The sequence below is a fragment of the Melanerpes formicivorus genome, unplaced genomic scaffold (assembly GCF_026170545.1).
Source record: "Melanerpes formicivorus ecotype bairdi unplaced genomic scaffold, bMelFor1.0.p_v2 SCAF_76, whole genome shotgun sequence".
Lineage (NCBI taxonomy): Eukaryota > Metazoa > Chordata > Aves > Piciformes > Picidae > Melanerpes > Melanerpes formicivorus.
The window spans coordinates 170,464-187,797 of NW_027142428.1; the positions used below are offsets into that span (position 1 = coordinate 170,464).

Consider the following 17,334-nt stretch of genomic DNA (forward strand, 5'->3'; position numbering starts at 1 on the left):
ACATGATTCCTCTTGTTTATTTTAAGTGGCAGCACAGGCTGGTGCATTCCAGAAAAACACAGGAAATGCTCTACCAGGTTGCCATAAAATTTAGCCATTTAATTTAGTTTCCATTTTGATTGCTCTGTGTCTCACTCCCTAAACATAGGGTCAGCAGGAAGCTGACTGGCATACAAACCCCATCTCCTCCAAACTCCATGACACCAACTGGGTGGTTTCAGAGATCACCTTGTCTATCAGGATACCAGGGAAACAAATGTTCTTCAAAACAGTAAGAAAGAAAGTCTTAGGTGTCCATATTTACCTTTTGCTTTGAAAGAAAGGCTCTTAAAATATTTAATCACATTTGTGGTTTGGCACCAGATGATGGCTATAAATCCATTCTAATTGCAGTGCATGTTAATGCCAAAAGGCTAACTGTACAGTCTGTGACTGTCCAGGAGCCACTTGCACCATGAATCAGCAGCACTGGTTCAGCTGGAAGGTCACAAGGGCCCAGATTATGATAAGCCGTTTCCCGCAACACAAAGGCCCTCAGCTCTGTTATTCCAGTCGTGAGCAGCGCCTTAACAATGCTGCTACATTCATAACTCACAGGTCCAGTACGTGAGCTCTGCCATGCTGCCTGGAAGGACCCACACCACAAGGCTGTAAATTTATCCTGAGTGGTGCCAGCCCATAGCAGAAAAGAGAGAAAATAGTTTTATATACTATCGGAAATCCCTGCCTGCCTAAGATCACCCACGGCCACCACGAGACCCCAAAGCTCAGGTCACAGGGAACAAAGTGCCAGTAATTTAATAGAAGTTCCCATGCCCTTTTCCAGCCAAATTAAAAGCTGCAGTTATTAGCTTTTATCTCTCTCCCCTTCTCTGTGACTGGTAATCAGATAATGGTCTGCACATATTGAGTATTTCTGTGCCTTAGCACATCCTCTTTCCCTTCACATCTCCTGTAGCAACAACAGTCTGCTAGAAAAATGCCTACACGAACCATGAAAGCCCATCCACAAAGAACAACAGGATGCTTGTTTTAAGTGTACTTAGCAGGATTAATACCTGATTCAAGAGGCTATAATTCTATAGAAGGGCTTTCAAATGATGTGAAACACAAGCAAAGCTTTAACTCAGATCATAATTACAGCACTAAACACTCACCAAGTAATTAGCTGTAACAAACCCACTGTTAAACAGGGAAGGATCAGCCGGCGTTACCCCTGTTTCACAGGAGAAAAACTTTAGGCAAAGCAACTTAACCCAAGCCACGAAGGGAAGCCTCAAAGGAGGAGCAAGATTTCAATCAACCTTTTCATGGGCTCATCAAACACATGCATAAGAGAATGTGACCTTGCACTGAAGGTATTTCAATTTTTATCTACCTCACTGAATTAAAAGAAGAAACCTGTTTTCAACATCATGACAACCTTGGCTAGCTGCCTCCCTCTGCTTTAACATCCCAGTTCCTCCTCACATTCTACACAGAGAATAAGCCAAATATCACAAAGCACAGAAGTTTAAGCTATAAATACACATTTCCTTTTTCCTTAACATGATACGGTCACAGGCTGAAAGGATTCTGAGCAGTTGCAAGGCCAGCATTTAACACGGAAAAATGTCACAACTGTGTCACACTTGGGGAGCAAGATGCTTTGGGAGCACTCACAGGCGCTGCCCAGAAGGAACTTTCACAATAGGATTAGCTTCATCTTTTTCTGAAGGAGACGCAGGATGAGAGATTTCCCTAAGTACGTCTTTAATGCCCAGACTTGCAAAATATCAGGGTTGTGTAGCATCACCTCAAATAATCCAGAGGTTGCCTGGCATCTTCTAAGTGCTTTGCCCTTCCCGTGACTGTCTGCCAAGAGACAGCGGCGTCTGCCAGCTGCCCTGGGGAGTGCCTGGGCACGCAGAGATCCGGCTGGCTGCAATGCTGCAGAGGGATATCACCTCTGGTGTGAAGTGGTTTCCTTAGCAAATTGCTAAGGATGTGCCCACGTTGGGGATCACATCATTCAGCATGACTTTATTGCAGGTGGAAATAAAGTCACCTGGGCTCACACAGGGATCATAAAGCTGGAAGTGCAGGGTGTATAAACATAGTTCAGTCCAGAAATGCAGTTGGAGAGACCCAGCAGGGCTAGAATAAAAAGCTTTCACAATGGAAAAAAAGGCCCTACAGCCTCCAGGAAATCCTTTCTAATGAATGTATCACAGAAACTGGAGTTGAAGAAAGGCTTGAGTGGTAAGAGCTTGTCTGGTTTTCATCCCTCTCTGACTAATAAAAGACATCATCTCTTCCCATAAGACAAGTAAGGCCCAGGAGATACTGAAAAGGGCACTTCTTTAAGACAAAGGCTGACATCCACAATGCCCACAGCCATGGGCCTGCATTTCAAATCAAAGCACTGACAGGATTTCTCTCTCCCCATTTCCAAGTCCTCCATGTGGTGTCTCGAGCTCTACTACATGCAGGTTGAGATGCAGTACTCCAGCAGTGCCTGACAGCCCTGCTCCATGCTATCAGCCTTCCCTGCAAAACAGCCACACACCCCAGCACCCCAAAGTAGTGGGCAGAAAGGGAAAAGCAAAGTAAGAAAAGTCTCTGCCTGAGCTGGGGGCTTTCCCACACATTATCATCCCAGCATTATAAAACATGTGAACCTGCAACCACGGCTGACGACACTGTTTAGCAGCTGGCTCCTCTGTATGGTGCATTTGATTTGGAAACAGGAAGATCTAACCTCCTGCTTGTGAGAGCTCTTGGGTTTGCTTTGCTTTGCCACTTTGGCTAATAAAGTGCTTCCAGAAACTAAATGTGAATTTCCAGCCTCAAACTCATTGCTAGGAAGTTGGGCAGTGGGAGGGAGCACACACACACTGAGATGATAAAAATCCCAGCTCCCTTTAAAACCAAAGCATCTGCTGCAGCCAGGACTGACTGACTGGCCAGGTTCAGAGTGAGTTAGCCAGTGAGGCTCTCATAAACAGAACTACAGCAGTAGGTTTTCAATGAAGAGAAGGGTAAAATCAGTCAAACAAGGAGGGAAAGGAGCAAACCTGGTTAAGGACAGCCTCTTATTTTCACAACCTCATTCTGCTGATGTCCTGGCTTTGGCTGACCGCTCAGGCTTGGTTCAGTGGGACATGACCATTGCTGACTCCAGGGGTGACCCCTTCTCCCACCACCAGTCTGATAGGAAGGGATTGTATTAACTGAAAGTTTCTATCAACTGCTCTCTCCCCAGAGATGGGAAGAGGACGCTGAGGTCCAACAACGGGGTGGCCTCAGTGAGCCTCTTTCTTACACACTAAAAGACACTCAAAGGAAATAGGCAATTTGTTTATGAGCCAAGATTTCTGCTCAAGACTTGTATCAACACTTCCATGAATTCACATTTTGAGCAACTCTTTGTTACTCAGCCTGAGATTATCAAAATATCAACACCCTGACAACCTGCTGGTGTCAAAAGTGAATGCCTCAAAGTCCTTGGACTCAGCATGAAGATAGCCTTACAGTTCCCATCTTTGATCTCCAGTATAAAATATGACCAATAAAATATTATAGGGATTTATGGCTGACCTCTCACTCAAGCTGCTTCACACCTAAAATAACACTACAAGAGGTGCCAAAAAAGAGGAAACTGTTTAGGTTTTCTTGCTTCTTAAAACCTGATACAGGCTTATGTCAAAAACTTCTGACTTTTATTAAATAGACTGCTAGCAATTACACAGTAACTCCCCTTCTGGATACATGGTTCAGGAAAACTAAATATGTGGCTTTATTTAACTTCTTTGGGAGGATTAGTGTGGTGCTAACCTCTAGCAGAATCACAGCTGTCTTAGGAAACAGTTCCATCAAAGGAAAGCATATTTTCTACAAGAATCACGATACCATCTTGTTTCAGGCAGCCAGGCCACTTTCCTTTGCCCATCCCTGCTCACCTTTTCATCCCTTGCAATTAAAATATTGACCATTGAATCATCTAACCTAGTTTGCACTCTTAAAATATATTTTCTGCAGGGCAGAAGTGTGGCTAAAACACTAATCCTGACTGCTGAGACAAGGAAGTTAAAGAGCAATTAAAGACTGCAGACAGCAGGTAACCTAGGTCAGTATTGCATGTGACTGACTGGTAGTGCCTGGGGGGGGGGGAAGTGCTTTGAAAGAAAATTCAATTATCTTTTGAATTCAACTAGATTTTCATGAAAAATGTTTTCCCATATAAAAATCTTCCTTTTTTCCTTTGAAAAAAATCCAAACCCAACTCACATCTTCAAATCACAATATTCTGATTTGGAAATACTGCCACAACATCTTCCCGGACTACAACTTTGCTGTCCTGCAGTGACATTATCCCCTGGGCCAGCCCACATCTCCCACAGTGAGCTACTGTCATTGAGAAAGCAGAGCACCACATAAGCCAAGGGTTTATCACTGGAGGGTGTAGGACTGGGAAGACTCTGGTGCCAGAACTGCTCTTTCCATGAGATAAGCATTGCTTCCCCCTCTTAGAGAACAGCAAGTCACTGGTAAGTGGCATTTCCCAGCACAGCCATTCCTTGTGTGTGTGCTCTTGGTCTCACTACCACCAAAGCCATCTGGGGCACTTTTTCCACACTGGGGATATTCCACACAACCCATACTCACAGAGATGTAAAATCCACCAGGATTCACTGAAGCTCCCTGAAGCTACACCTTGCTGTTTCTACCCAGGAATCTTATGCAGCAGCTACTAAAGCTTAGCAGCTTGATATCAAACCACTAATTTGATTTCAATAACATAAAATACAACATTTTGTCATCTGGAAACCATGGAGTGGGCACAGTAAGCTATTTGAAATAACAAGATCCTCCCCAGACAGCAATACTAGGAACAGGATCTCAGGTAGTGATAAGACTAGGGGGAATAGAATGAAGCTGGAGGTGGGGAGATTCAGGCTAGATGTGAGGAGGAGGTTCTTCCCCATGAGAGTGGTGAAACCCTGGAATGGGTTGTCCAGGGAGGTGGTTGAGGCCCCATTCCTGGAGGTATTTAAGACCAGGCTGGATGAGGCTCTGGCCAGCCTGACCTAGTGTGGGGTGTTCCTGCCCATGGCAGGGAGGTTGGAACTAGATGATCCTTGTGGTCCTTTCCAACCCTGACTGATACTATGATACTAACGTCCAGGGAGGGAGGAAAAGAATTACTCCTAATCCTCAAAGTAGCAAGTAGGATATCATAGATTCATAGAAGAGTTCAGGTTGGAAGGGACCTTAAAGATCAGCTAGTTCCAATCCTCCTGCCACAGAGGAACACCTTCCACTAGACTGGGTTACTCAAAGCCCTATCAAACCTGAACAATTCCAACTTCAGTGGGCAACCTGTTCTAGTGTCTCATCACCCTTACAGTAAGGAATATCTTTATTTACTCTAAAAAAGATGATCTATCATTCTAGAAATGGCTGTGGACACTTAGGACTTCAGGCTGACTGAATGGGAGCATGGGGGGAGGCAGATTAGTCTGCTCTTACAAGAATGCCCCAACCCTCCTCTACATGCATCCGATGCTTCAAGCCAAAACAGGAGGCTAACAGCCAGTGCCAGCAGTTTGTGATGAGTTAGAAAGTGTTTGTGCACATCCAGTTGAAAATGAGACAGCCACAGACAAAACCTGAATGTTTCCTTTCCCATGATGAACTTGAATCTGTTCTTTTTTTTCAAGTATAGGCAACTTTAAACTTTGCTTTAACAGTTGACTCTGTTGCACTGAGAGCTGCAAGCTTTCAAGTATCTTTTCACTGCATGACAAAAGGACAATTTCTCCAGTATATGGATAACCACATAGAAGACAAGTCTGTGAAATACTCTTGTACCTCAGGATGCAAGATTGCACAGTATGTTTTACACCCTACCCTGCTATGCATCCACTTCTGGGAGGGATAGCTGCTGCTACCACACTGAAGGCAGAAATCCTCCACCACCACATCTGCAGATTTCAAGCTCAAAACAGCAAAGCAGACAAAGCCAACCTGGGTCTGTCAGGTTTATCTCAGGTCAGCACTGTGCAAAGGTAGCTGTGCAGCTCTGGGTCCTGAACAACAAAGTCCTGTTCAGACACAGATGCTCCTGAGCTGACCAGCCCTGGCACACCAGGGTCTCTGCTCACAGACACAGGGTCAAACTGCTGCCTCATGTCATACTTTCTCCATAAACTCTGAGGCAGTCAGCAGCTATGTCAGCTCCTGAGTTTGCATCAGCTTACTCTTTTATGTAGGTTTGCAGCAAGAGCAGCTAGACTTTGATCACAGGCATCTGAGAATGAACCTTTGAATTGAATTGATGGTAAAGGGAAGGCCCAGTTGTCAAGATGAAAAAAGGAAAAGTTGTTCTTACCTTTTGCACTAGATAGACACTGGTTGCTCTTTCGCTTGCTACCTTATCCAGTGCTGTTTCTTCCAGCACAAAGTAGCTGACATCTGCGATGTGAACGCCCACTTCAAAGTTCCCTGAAATTGCAGGAGGAGGTCAGTAGGCTGCAGGTAGGAACAAACTGCTGATACATTTCACTCTGGCCCCTCTCCCCTCACTCCCAGCTCTACTGCAACCTTTTCACCATATGCCTAGATCTCACAACAATTATACTTCTTTCCACCTCTTCCATCTGAGATGAAAACTGTGGGCTCTCAGAACGCTACTAAATTCACAGGCACTGTGGCTAGCCTATGCAAATGGAGACACACACAAGTGAATCCTCAAGCACAGCACTGATTAGGAGCTTGTGACAATGAGCCCAGTCTTCATCCCTTTGCTGTCAGACAACAGTAAGCAAGAATTATGGAACCCCACTTTCCCAGCACACAGGCAGTGCAGGACACTGTAACCCAAGTATGAAGCAGCTGGTCACACATGCTTTTGGGTTCTCAGAGCTGCACTTCTTTCCACTTCACCATGGTTGAGCCTAAATTGCTGATGGTGAGCTGTGAAGTCTTCAGTGACTCTGGATCAGGCTATGCAGAAGTGCAGCTCTTCCACAAGCAGAATGTTCCCCCTGTTATCCTGCTTTCCCTTCAGATTAGGCTTTTTGTCTTTTAATCAGAGTCCAGTCTAGAAGTATTTTAATTCAAATGTTAGGCTAGAGAGGAATACTACTGAAGTTTATCATGAGTTTTTGGCAATAATTTGGAAGTAGGGATCATTCCCAGCTTTGGAAGTAATTAGTACCTTAGTCCAAGAAATTCTGGCTTGCTAATCCTCAAAGAAGTCTATTGACCTTTGTTTTCTCTGGAAGGACCAGGCTAGATTTGAGGTGCTTATTTGTAGAGTAGTTCTAAGTGCAGTGAGTTCCTAATTATAACATTTGGTTCTTTAGAGGAATTCACTAACTTCTTGGTATCTATAAATATTTTTTCTTTCCTAATTTCTTTATAAAGGCAATGTAATAAGACACTATGCTGGTGACAATCCTGTTTGTTTATACGCCTTGCAAAGGATATTATCAAAGCCCTTCTCTAGAATGTCAGGGTTTTGAAGGATAAATGGTTCATAGCTGCACTCATCATGCAGTACATCTGCCCATGTGCCCTTCTGATGGGTACCCAGGTGCTAGATTCCAGCAGAGTGGGAACAGAAATGTATACAGATGAAGAGGAAGCATGAGAACCACCCAGCCCATTATGCCCTCACCTGCGAGTTCAGGTAAGTGAGCATCACCTCAGCCTGAGACTGTCTGAATTCACAACAATTTTTAACAACTTGCTTTTTGAGCTCCTTTTGTACACTTGACAGAGCACAGATGTAAAAGCAGCAGAAGCACATATGGAAGATGGGAGAGCTGAGGTTTAGATTTGTCCACATAACCTACAGGCATTGGAAGGTCCTGCAGAAAGCAAATATGATGGCAGCACAGGGAGAGGGCAGTAATCCCATCTCACACCAAGGAACAAATTCCACCAGTCGTTAGGAAGCTGGGAGAAAAGGCTGCAGATTAAATGGTTCACCTCAGAAAGCTGCCTACAGCTGTGTTGTGATATTATCACATGCCTTGAAAGCTGCTCGACATGGATTAGGCATCCAAGCCTGAAAATACTTAGACAGTAAGTCTAAGACCTTAGAGTTCAACCAACAGGTTTAATATTACACACACTCCAAGCCAACATACTCAGAAGGTAAAAAAATAATGAATACTTTGAAGTCAATATTATAATGTATTGACCCTGCAAGCAAATATTGACTGAAGGAAAAGGAGAGGGGGTCATTACATCATGCCTTTAACCGTACTTTAATTCAATATGTGCACCCTTACATACATGAACTTTTTGTCCCCGATAGAAAATTGACAAACCAAGAAAGATCTCATTGCATGAGATAATAAAACATGGAGTCAGCCAATGAAAACACATTGAGTGGAGTTAAATTTCATTCAGGTTTCCCATCAGAGCTTCTAAGAGCTGGGGTCAGTGTGAGCCCCCTGCTTTTCAACTCCTAATGGAAATTCTATCTAAATATTTTCTTACATACATTGACATAATGCAAACTGGCAGCTCTTTGGTTTGCCTTGCTCCAGTATGAATCACCCTACCTCCCTCACCCCCAAAAAATCCAGATCATGAGAACCTGAAGATACAGCTCAGCAATCAACCAACCTGATGGCCCTCAAATCACTGCTTTTGAATGTGTTAGACAAAATACCAGCCTAAGCCTGCACAGAAATACCTGCCTACTGCTCTCTCCTTGGTTTATTTGCTAGCTAAAATGAAAGACCTTTGTGGATAGAGAAATACTGTTCACTAGGATTCTCTTCCAGGTCCACAAACCATTTTTCTAGTCTCATTAATTTTCATGACAAAGTCACAAAAGGAACATTTCATGTTGTAAGTCTTCCGTTATTTCCCAAGCAGAAGAGGCCTGAATGAAAAGAGAGTTAAACTCATCTGTGAAAAAAAGTCTCGACAGAGAGAGAGCAGAGAAAAGGGGAAAGGGTGGGCACACATGGACCACACACCATAGGCTGCTACACATGGTCTACTCCACCTTCTTTTTGATGAATAAATCTATTTTCCCAGCAAATAAAGGCTTCAAATCTTGGCATGTAGCTCTGCATCATGATGGAGTTTGTGCTCTAAATTTCTTACAGAAACGTGTACTTTACAAACCATGGACTTGCTTCCCTCCAAATTTAAAAGTCTCCCAGAGTGAAGCTAACAACCCCTGAAGCCAGCTATACACTGCCAGTGTAAAGATTTGGGGTTTTCTTTTCTTTTTTAAATAAATGTATGTAAGAATGTAGAGGAGATTAAGCCAGACACCTCATATGCTGATGCTAAAGCCGGAGCTGAAGGGCGCATCTATCACAATGAAAAATGCTGAAGGCACTTGGATGGCTTCTTCCTCCCAGGATCTCTGGGATTTTTCCTTTTAAAATCATTTCTCCTAAAAGTGGGTGCAAACTGTCATCCCTTTTGAAATCTACCACTACAAGGCTGCTACATGGGAGATGTTTATCAACAGGGAATGAGGTTTAGAATCCAGCAATGCACTTTTTATTACTTGGCTGTACTGTATCAGCTCCTCTCTGCACCAACAGAGGCGCAGCAGCAGAGATGGATGGGAGACAGGAGTATGACTTGAAATTACACCATGGCATTGCAAGGCCTGATAATGAGGCCCTTTGCAAAGAGGAGCTCTCCTCCTAAGGCTTGCAATAGAAACAGGGAAAGGGCTGGGCATGCAACCACCAAAGCTCCTCTTGGGCCAATGCTGTGTGCAAGAGGGATAGGATTTGTTACCACCTTCCTGTTAACAACACAGTTCTGATACCCTTGCTGCATTGTGCACAGAGAAAACCATTCCCCCTTATGTTTACCATCCTGTGGCTGCCAGAATGGCAGAATGCAACAGGCTTGTATTTCTCCTGCTTCCTAAAAGCCTGGTTCCCCCCTTGAAGCTTACCAAGTGATGGAGCTACAATGCTGCACTAGGCACAAAGCAGTTTTGGAGAAGGTTTGGCTCCTCGATCTGAGAATCTGGTTTGTTTGAACCTGCTCCAAAACTTTGTGTGAGTAACACTGATATGATGCTAAAAATCAAAGGAGAATGGTGGCACCTCACAGAAGAACAAAGAACAAGCTGTTCCTTTTTTAATTATTTTTTCACTGATGATCTCATTCTCTACAACAAAACAGTTCAAAGAACTTTCTTCTTTCTTGAGGAAAATTATAAACAAGAAAGGATTAGCAAGAAAGAGCTGGAAGAGAAGGGAAAAGCCCTTTCAGCCTGTAAATGCTCCACAAAAACTGCCAAACCAGCAAGTCCTATCAAGTATTTGCCCCAGAAATCTGAATGCATCTGAACAGTACTGAAGGAAACACACTGAAAGCAAACCCCTCCTCTCTTCAGCAGCCCTAGTCAGCACCAATATGGAGAGCGAGACCAAGCAAGTTCAGCTTACACCTTCACAGATGTAAGTTTTAGGATTGTGCAAACTAAAAATGCAGCTCTTTAAGGATAAAACAGCAGAAGGTAATTCTCTAGCATGCATACACACTCCCCTTTATTTCTATCTCATCTTCAAGCAGCATCATTCTCAGGAGAGAAGACAAACACTAGCAAAAACATTGGGACAACTCAAAATCTAATTCCAAGTTTTTTATATTAACCACTATTTCTCACATGGTCTTCAGCCCTCAGAAGAGTTCAAAACAGATTGCAAAGTGCTTGGTCTAGCCAGAAAGCCAACTACCAACTGCTGTCAGCAGTTCCAGGTAGTTGGCTGTTCCCCTACTAGACCAAACTCTTGTGGCAAATAATTACAGCTCTTTCCCATTCCCCTGCCCTAGGGGTACCATCCTGATGCTCTTATCTGCAAAGTAATATTTAGCACCTTGCAGAAGTATGAAAAACTTGCATGAAGAGAGATAAATGAGGCCTTTAACCTACACAAATATTTTGCTACTATTAGCAGTGCTACAGTAGAGCATGGGTCTTCACCAGGGCTGAGGTGCTCGCAAGTGATTGCAGGCAAACAGGTGGGGACAGTGCCTACAGTGGAGGGTCTCTGTTACACAAGGGATAGGCAGAGGGGCTGCAGACAGTAAGAGGGGTTGACACAAACCAAATAATTGCTCTGAGGCCAAAAATGGCACTGAGACTTGGGGAAGCTGCAGGAACTAGCTAGAGGCCATCACAGATACGCCTTTAAACAAAGGACTTGATCCAAGCCCAAAGATTCTTTTTTCTCTTTGGCGTGTGTTAAGTACATCAAAAGTGAAACAGAAGTGTCCCTCTTAGGACAGGGAGAAAAGACAATGACTGAGTGGGAGAAAGAGCAAATGGGAAAGCAAAGAAAGAACAGGATGGAGAAGAGTTCAATATAAAAGTAAATGTGGAACCATGGAAAGAGAGAGTTATTTGTCTGCTCTGGAGCCTGAAGACAAAAGGTGGGTGGCTTTCATTCTCAGCTGTTACTTTTCCACCACAGGAAGCCAAGCTATTGTTCAGAAAAACAGGCAGTGTGTTTTATTTTACTTATTTTAAAATAACAAGGAAAGTGCTTAAATTTTACTTGTGTGCCCTAGGGCCATTTGCTTTCTGAAAGTGCAGTGCAACTGAGCATAAATCCATTAACTTGTTTACCAGGAAACCAAATTTTTTGAATTATCACATGATGGTCTCTAGCCAACCGAAAGGCAACTAATTACACCTTCTTTTAAGCAAGTAATAGCTTTTTCTTTCTCTATAGGTCTCTTCCTTGACATAACCTCCTGAAAAGACTCTGGCAAAAGGAATCAGAAACCTGTCTCTCAAGAGAGCAGGACAAGTCCCCGGGGCACAGAGCTGCAACTTTTCCATCTGAGCATAAGTATGACTTTAGTCAATTTTGCAACAACTTCAAAAGAGGAAAAACTGCCTGCCCAAACAAACAGCAAGCATGTCTAAAGGGTAACCATCCACAAAATACTATGTACTAGTATTATGTACTACCAGGCATTGCATCTAGGAGATGTCCCCATCCAAGCTCCTCTGCATGAAAAGTGCACCACAGAAACAGCTCCCTTCATGCTCCAGCCACAGAGCGACTTTGAGACCATCAGGAACAGCCTGATCAAGGCTTCAAGACATTTGAACTCTTTGACTAATGCTTAATAACGTTTTTTCTGAGTTTGTAGCACCTAGAGAGGCAGCCAAGGGTGTAGAAAGCAGGAGCTGGCACATGCAGCACATCACTGTGGTTATTCCAAATGCCTGCATTGGATTGCAGACAGAGAGAGGGCTGGGTGGGTCTGGGCTTTTGCTTTGCTTCCTGATTTAAATGTAAACCCATTGCTTTTTTTTCCCCTCAACCTTTTATCTCTTTAGCCTTTACAGACCACATTTACATCTTTTCCTGTAGGAGCTGGGCTAATTAAAAACTGTGAGCTTTCTCATTTAGTGGCACAAACTCAGGAGCTGCAAGATGGACCAACTGTCAATGTTAACAGAACCAAGATTGGCCCCAGTTACTCCAAAGGGAGATCATCCTGGGAGGGGGAGAGGGTTGGGGGTGAGAAAAGAAAGCAAGGCAAAACCCAAACCCCAACATGTTCAGATGCTAAGTCTTTCCATACTGAAAGTCTCAGCATTTACTGGATTTCTAGAAGTATGTGAGTACCTACTGACAGGAATAGTGGTGTTGCAAAGTGATGCTTTCAGCAGCTCTGATAGAACCAGGAAATACTCAGAGAATTGCATAAAAATAAATTAACAACTTTTTTGTGTTTGGGTGTTGTTGTTGCTTGCTTGGTGGTGGTTTGGGGTTTGATTTGGTTTGTTTAGGTTTTGTGGGGCTTTTCTTGTGGGTTTTTTTTTTGTTTGCTTGGTGTATGGTCTTTTCTTTTTCCTGAGGTTAAAAGGCCAGCTCATGGGACATCCATGAGTCTAAAATCCAGGATAATTCCTACCTACTTTGTAGTGACATTTAAAGTACTGTTTTAACCAGGTCTTGACTACCATGACCTTTGGCCATTTGTCTCTGGCATCAGTTTAATGTTAAAGAAACGGGACCGTCTCCAGGTAAAGTACAAAACAAAACTCCTCTACTCATTAAGTCCAGTGAAGGACAAGCAGACATGAAAAGCAGAAAAAGACACCAGGACGGGAATCCTTCCTAAGAAGAATATTTTCCAAAGTATTCCATGAGCCATCAGCAATTCAAAATAGTTTCAGAGTTATGAGACTTTATTGCTAAATTAAATGCTAAGAGCAGGTCTTCCATTTCCATCGCACACAGATTTCGTCTGCAGCAACTAATAAATTCAGCAGTGTCCTAACACCACTTAACAGAATTTAAAAGCTACTTCTCACACTCTAAAACAAAGTTAAAACATCTCCAGAGTGTGGCACTTCACACATGGTGCATTAGAGAGCCCTGAGTTTTATACACAAACACTTTGGCTAAGGTTAGCATTTAAAGCTCCTGCAAGAAATGTGCTCCCTGCCACTGTCCAGCTCTGAAGAGTGTGCTCAGAAAATGCTCTTGATCATCATGGGGCATTCCCAGATTCTCAGAAGAGCAGGAGAATCAATACTCCCACAGAAACACAGAGTAGATCCTTGTGCTGGTGGTGCTCTCCCAGGCTCCATCTCCTGTGAGCTGTAAATATCTAAGATGATATCTAAGATATCTTCAATCAGAAGCCAGGTCTCCAGACCTTGCAGATCATATCATGTTACCAGGGCAGAGAAACATAATACAGGAATGTTCTCTCCCGTGGGTTGCCAGTAAATCCAAATCAGCTTTTCATCACCTTGTGACATGTTGCTATCCAGAATGCACCTACCACCTACACCATTCCTGGAAAATACCTTTGAACCTCCTGCAGTAACTCCAGAGGAGAATGAAAGAGCTCTTCTGTGCAAGAGGCACCACCATACCATTAAGGTGGGTACTTACACAAGGAAGGAATTCTCCTGAGGGACAAAACACTAAATACTCAGAAGAACAGAATTTACACAGCATGGGCAAGATAATGCTTTTAATTGCAGACTGAAGGACACAAGGACAGACACAACAGAAAAAGTACACTGTGCAAAGATTTGTTTGCACTGCTGAGCAAGATGCAAGCAGGAACATACAGATGAAAGCAGAGCAGGAATATTTTAATAATAACTGGCAGGCCAGAGTATAGGACAATTGGGGACACACAGTATGATTATAGACAGTAAGACCATGCCCTTTCTTTGATATATCAAACATGTCCAGCATTGGCACACGGAGACGTCAGGTGCTTATGTCCCACCTCCTGCCCACACATTTTCTCCCCATTCCTATCCTGGAAACTGCTTACACTGCAGAGGGTCATGGGGAAGTTGGTTTCCTCTGTACCTGTACAAGTGCCTAATAGACTTTGTGAGGTGCCAAAGCAGCAAGTTCCACTTAGAGGCATTATATTGTATTGAAGTCTTTGCAAGATTCAAGTGTAATGAGCAAAATGGAGCTACAAGCCTCAATCAGATTTATCCACTGAATGTCAGTATTTGCTATTTGGCTATCTCTCAGAGAACCTCCAGATGACTTATGACTCAGACACAACACAAGTCTTTGCTACTCAGATTAATCCCAAGCACTGGACTGACGGATCTCCAACCCTTCACCAGTTATTATCAAGCAGGACTCCAAGGCAGTAGCTATACTGCTTTGAACTCGGATTCCTGTCTCAGAAAGCACCCTTTGCTGGTAGAGAGAAGTTACCAAGGCAGACTGTGCTTAGCTCTCTCAAGCAGTCTGTTAAAAGTGAGGTTTCCAGCCAACATGATGAAGGCAAAAGGACAATTTCTGGCATTCATGTCATTAATTATTTTTATCACTACTCCACGACCCACTCGAGAGGCTAACTATCAGGAAATCAGCAGTCTTTGAATGTAAAGCAATGGGAAGTGGCACCCAACAGCTTTGAAGATGAGTTACAATCATTTTGGGTGTAGGATGTCATCCTGTTCCAGAAATGAAGGTTTAGAGTGAGGAGGGACCAGCCTCTCTTTACTGTTAGGTCAGTCCCTTTTGCAGTATGTCTCTCCTGTTAGCTGAGCCAGCACTCCCAGGCATTCCAGGAGACCTTGGGCTTTAGTGCTAGGCCAAACACACACAAGGTACTTCCACTGAACAGCCTTGACATTTCAACTTCTTTGGGAACAGAATGCAGCTGCTGAGATTTCACTTGTAGCCATCCAATTTCTTTGTTTATTTTTGGAGAGATTTCCAAAATACTTCCCTCTGCACCTGGTTTTACTCTCTCCATGTAAATAGCATAATAGTCAACAATCAAGAAACACTGTAGTGAATTGCACTGTAAGATGCTTTTCCTGTTCAGCTGGGTTCTGAAGCCCCTGCACTGCAATAAAGTTAAAACAATAGCTCAGTGATTCTGAGGGATCCTGCCATTTAAGAAAATTGATAATACAGAATATATACAGCAGTAGCTTCTTCCTGCATGCAACAGAGTATAATGACTGAAGTTAACCATGTGGGAATGTACCCTCACACATCTTCTGATGCTTCTGTGCTAAATGTCCTGGAAAATCTTGTTTTCTCTTGGACATCGCCTACCATTTGTGGTTCCTCTCTAAAGACTCTCCTCATCCTTGAGGTCCTCTTCAATGAATCCTAGGCAAACAGCTTTTAGATGTGTTTGCATGGGAATTTCTGGATCCTCTACCCAATGCCCAGCTCCTTAAAGGCATTCACATTTTTTTGTCCTTCAATATACCATCAGATGCTATTGTTTTTAAGTCTGCGTCCACAAATATCAGTGAGATCTACCAAGACACAAAATGCTGCACCTCTAAATTTTTGGGGAATTGTCCCAGGTCCTGAATTTATGAACTGAAATGATCTGGAAGGTGACTTCACCCAGAGCAACTCTCCTCCCTGCAGCAAAGTAAACTCACTCTTATGAGTAACTCTACTGGTATTTGCATATCTGCTAGGCTGTTCCATGGCCATGGTCTTCATGAGATTAGTCCTTCACAGACAATCTACCTTGTATTTTGTTCTAATTCTCTGTCCTTCTCCCCCTTTTCTTTGTGTATTGCCAAGAAAAAAAGAAATCTCTTAGGAGATAAAATATCAATACTTAACAGAAAAATCCAGGGAGCTAAAATGTTAAATACTTATAACAAATCCTGCCCATTTTTTGCTTAGCCAAGCTTTTAATGAATCTTTTCATAAGTAGCTTTCAAATGTATGTAAAAACTGTTCTAACAAATTCCAACAATCAATATTCCAACCAGATTCAGACTTCCTTAATCTCCACCCCAAGACCTTATCACTCAGTTGAATGCAATTGTCTAGTTTCCTTTCCATCACCATTAGATTGGAGCAAGCTGACCATATTTCCACTCCAGCTGACAGGAGCCCTATGCTTTTCAGTTGCCTGACTGATTTCAAGAGAGGTGTTTGGTGGAGTGTGGCCGGTTGACGTTGCCCCCTTAAGAAAGGGAATATGGTGGACGGAAGTTGGTAAACGGAAGGAATAGTCTAAACTAATTTCATTGGACGAGTGGGAGGAAGCACTTCTGAGCTGGGACTATACTGGACATTTCCAGCACTTCTCAGTCAGTCTTGCTTCCGCCTCTTCTTCAGGCAACAGCTTTCTGTGCTGGGCTTTCTGCCAAGGCTCCGGCCTTGAGAGAAAAACAGATAACAGGCCTGTATTAACTCTTTTCCAATTAACACAAACTGCTTCTAACATTTTTTTTTCTTTCCTCTCTTTTCTCTCTCTTCCTATCCCACTCTGGGGAAAGGGGGGAGAGAGGGGAGAGCGGAGGTGGGGAACCCCCTCTGTCCAGAGGGGGGTCACTCTCATTTCTGTGTTACTCTGTTGTATATCTTTGTATATATTGTAGATATTGTAAATTTGTAAATAATCCCCTGCAAACCCTACATCGCTTTGTAAATATAGCTCCACTGCTTTGCTAATTCAGCTTGCGAGTTTTTTTCCCTTTCCCTTCAATTTTTTTTTCCCTTTTACTTTACAAAGGGGGAAGGGAGGAGGCTTCTTGGCCTTGCCCTTCCACCCACCACATTTTTTTTTATTGGCGCCCAACGTGGGGCAGATAATTAGTTTAATTTATTATTTGATTGATTTAGTGTTTTCCAGCTGAATTAGCAAACATGAAGGTATTGTGGTTTGTGGAGCGATTGTTCTTTTCAATTTTTGGGGCTCTGATTTACAGGTATTGTTTGGGTTTGATTTTGGATTACCTGGGTAAATATTTGGTGCGGACAATTTATATGTGGGTTATGTATAGAGTTAAATTATGGTATGGAAAATGTATTAATTTGTTATGGCCAGTGAGATACAGGAATGTTACCTCCACCA

At 43.1% G+C, this 17,334-nt stretch overlaps 1 protein-coding gene across 1 annotated transcript in view; it reads right to left on the minus strand.

Moving 5' to 3' along the window:
* Nucleotides 1-17,334, minus strand: part of DIS3L2 (DIS3 like 3'-5' exoribonuclease 2) — a 208,364-nt gene that overhangs the window by 72,168 nt on the left and 118,862 nt on the right. Inside the window, exon 12 of the mRNA XM_068163904.1 lies at nt 6,374-6,486. Coding sequence (XP_068020005.1) covers nt 6,374-6,486 — 113 coding nt within the window. The remainder of the gene's footprint in view (nt 1-6,373; nt 6,487-17,334) is intronic.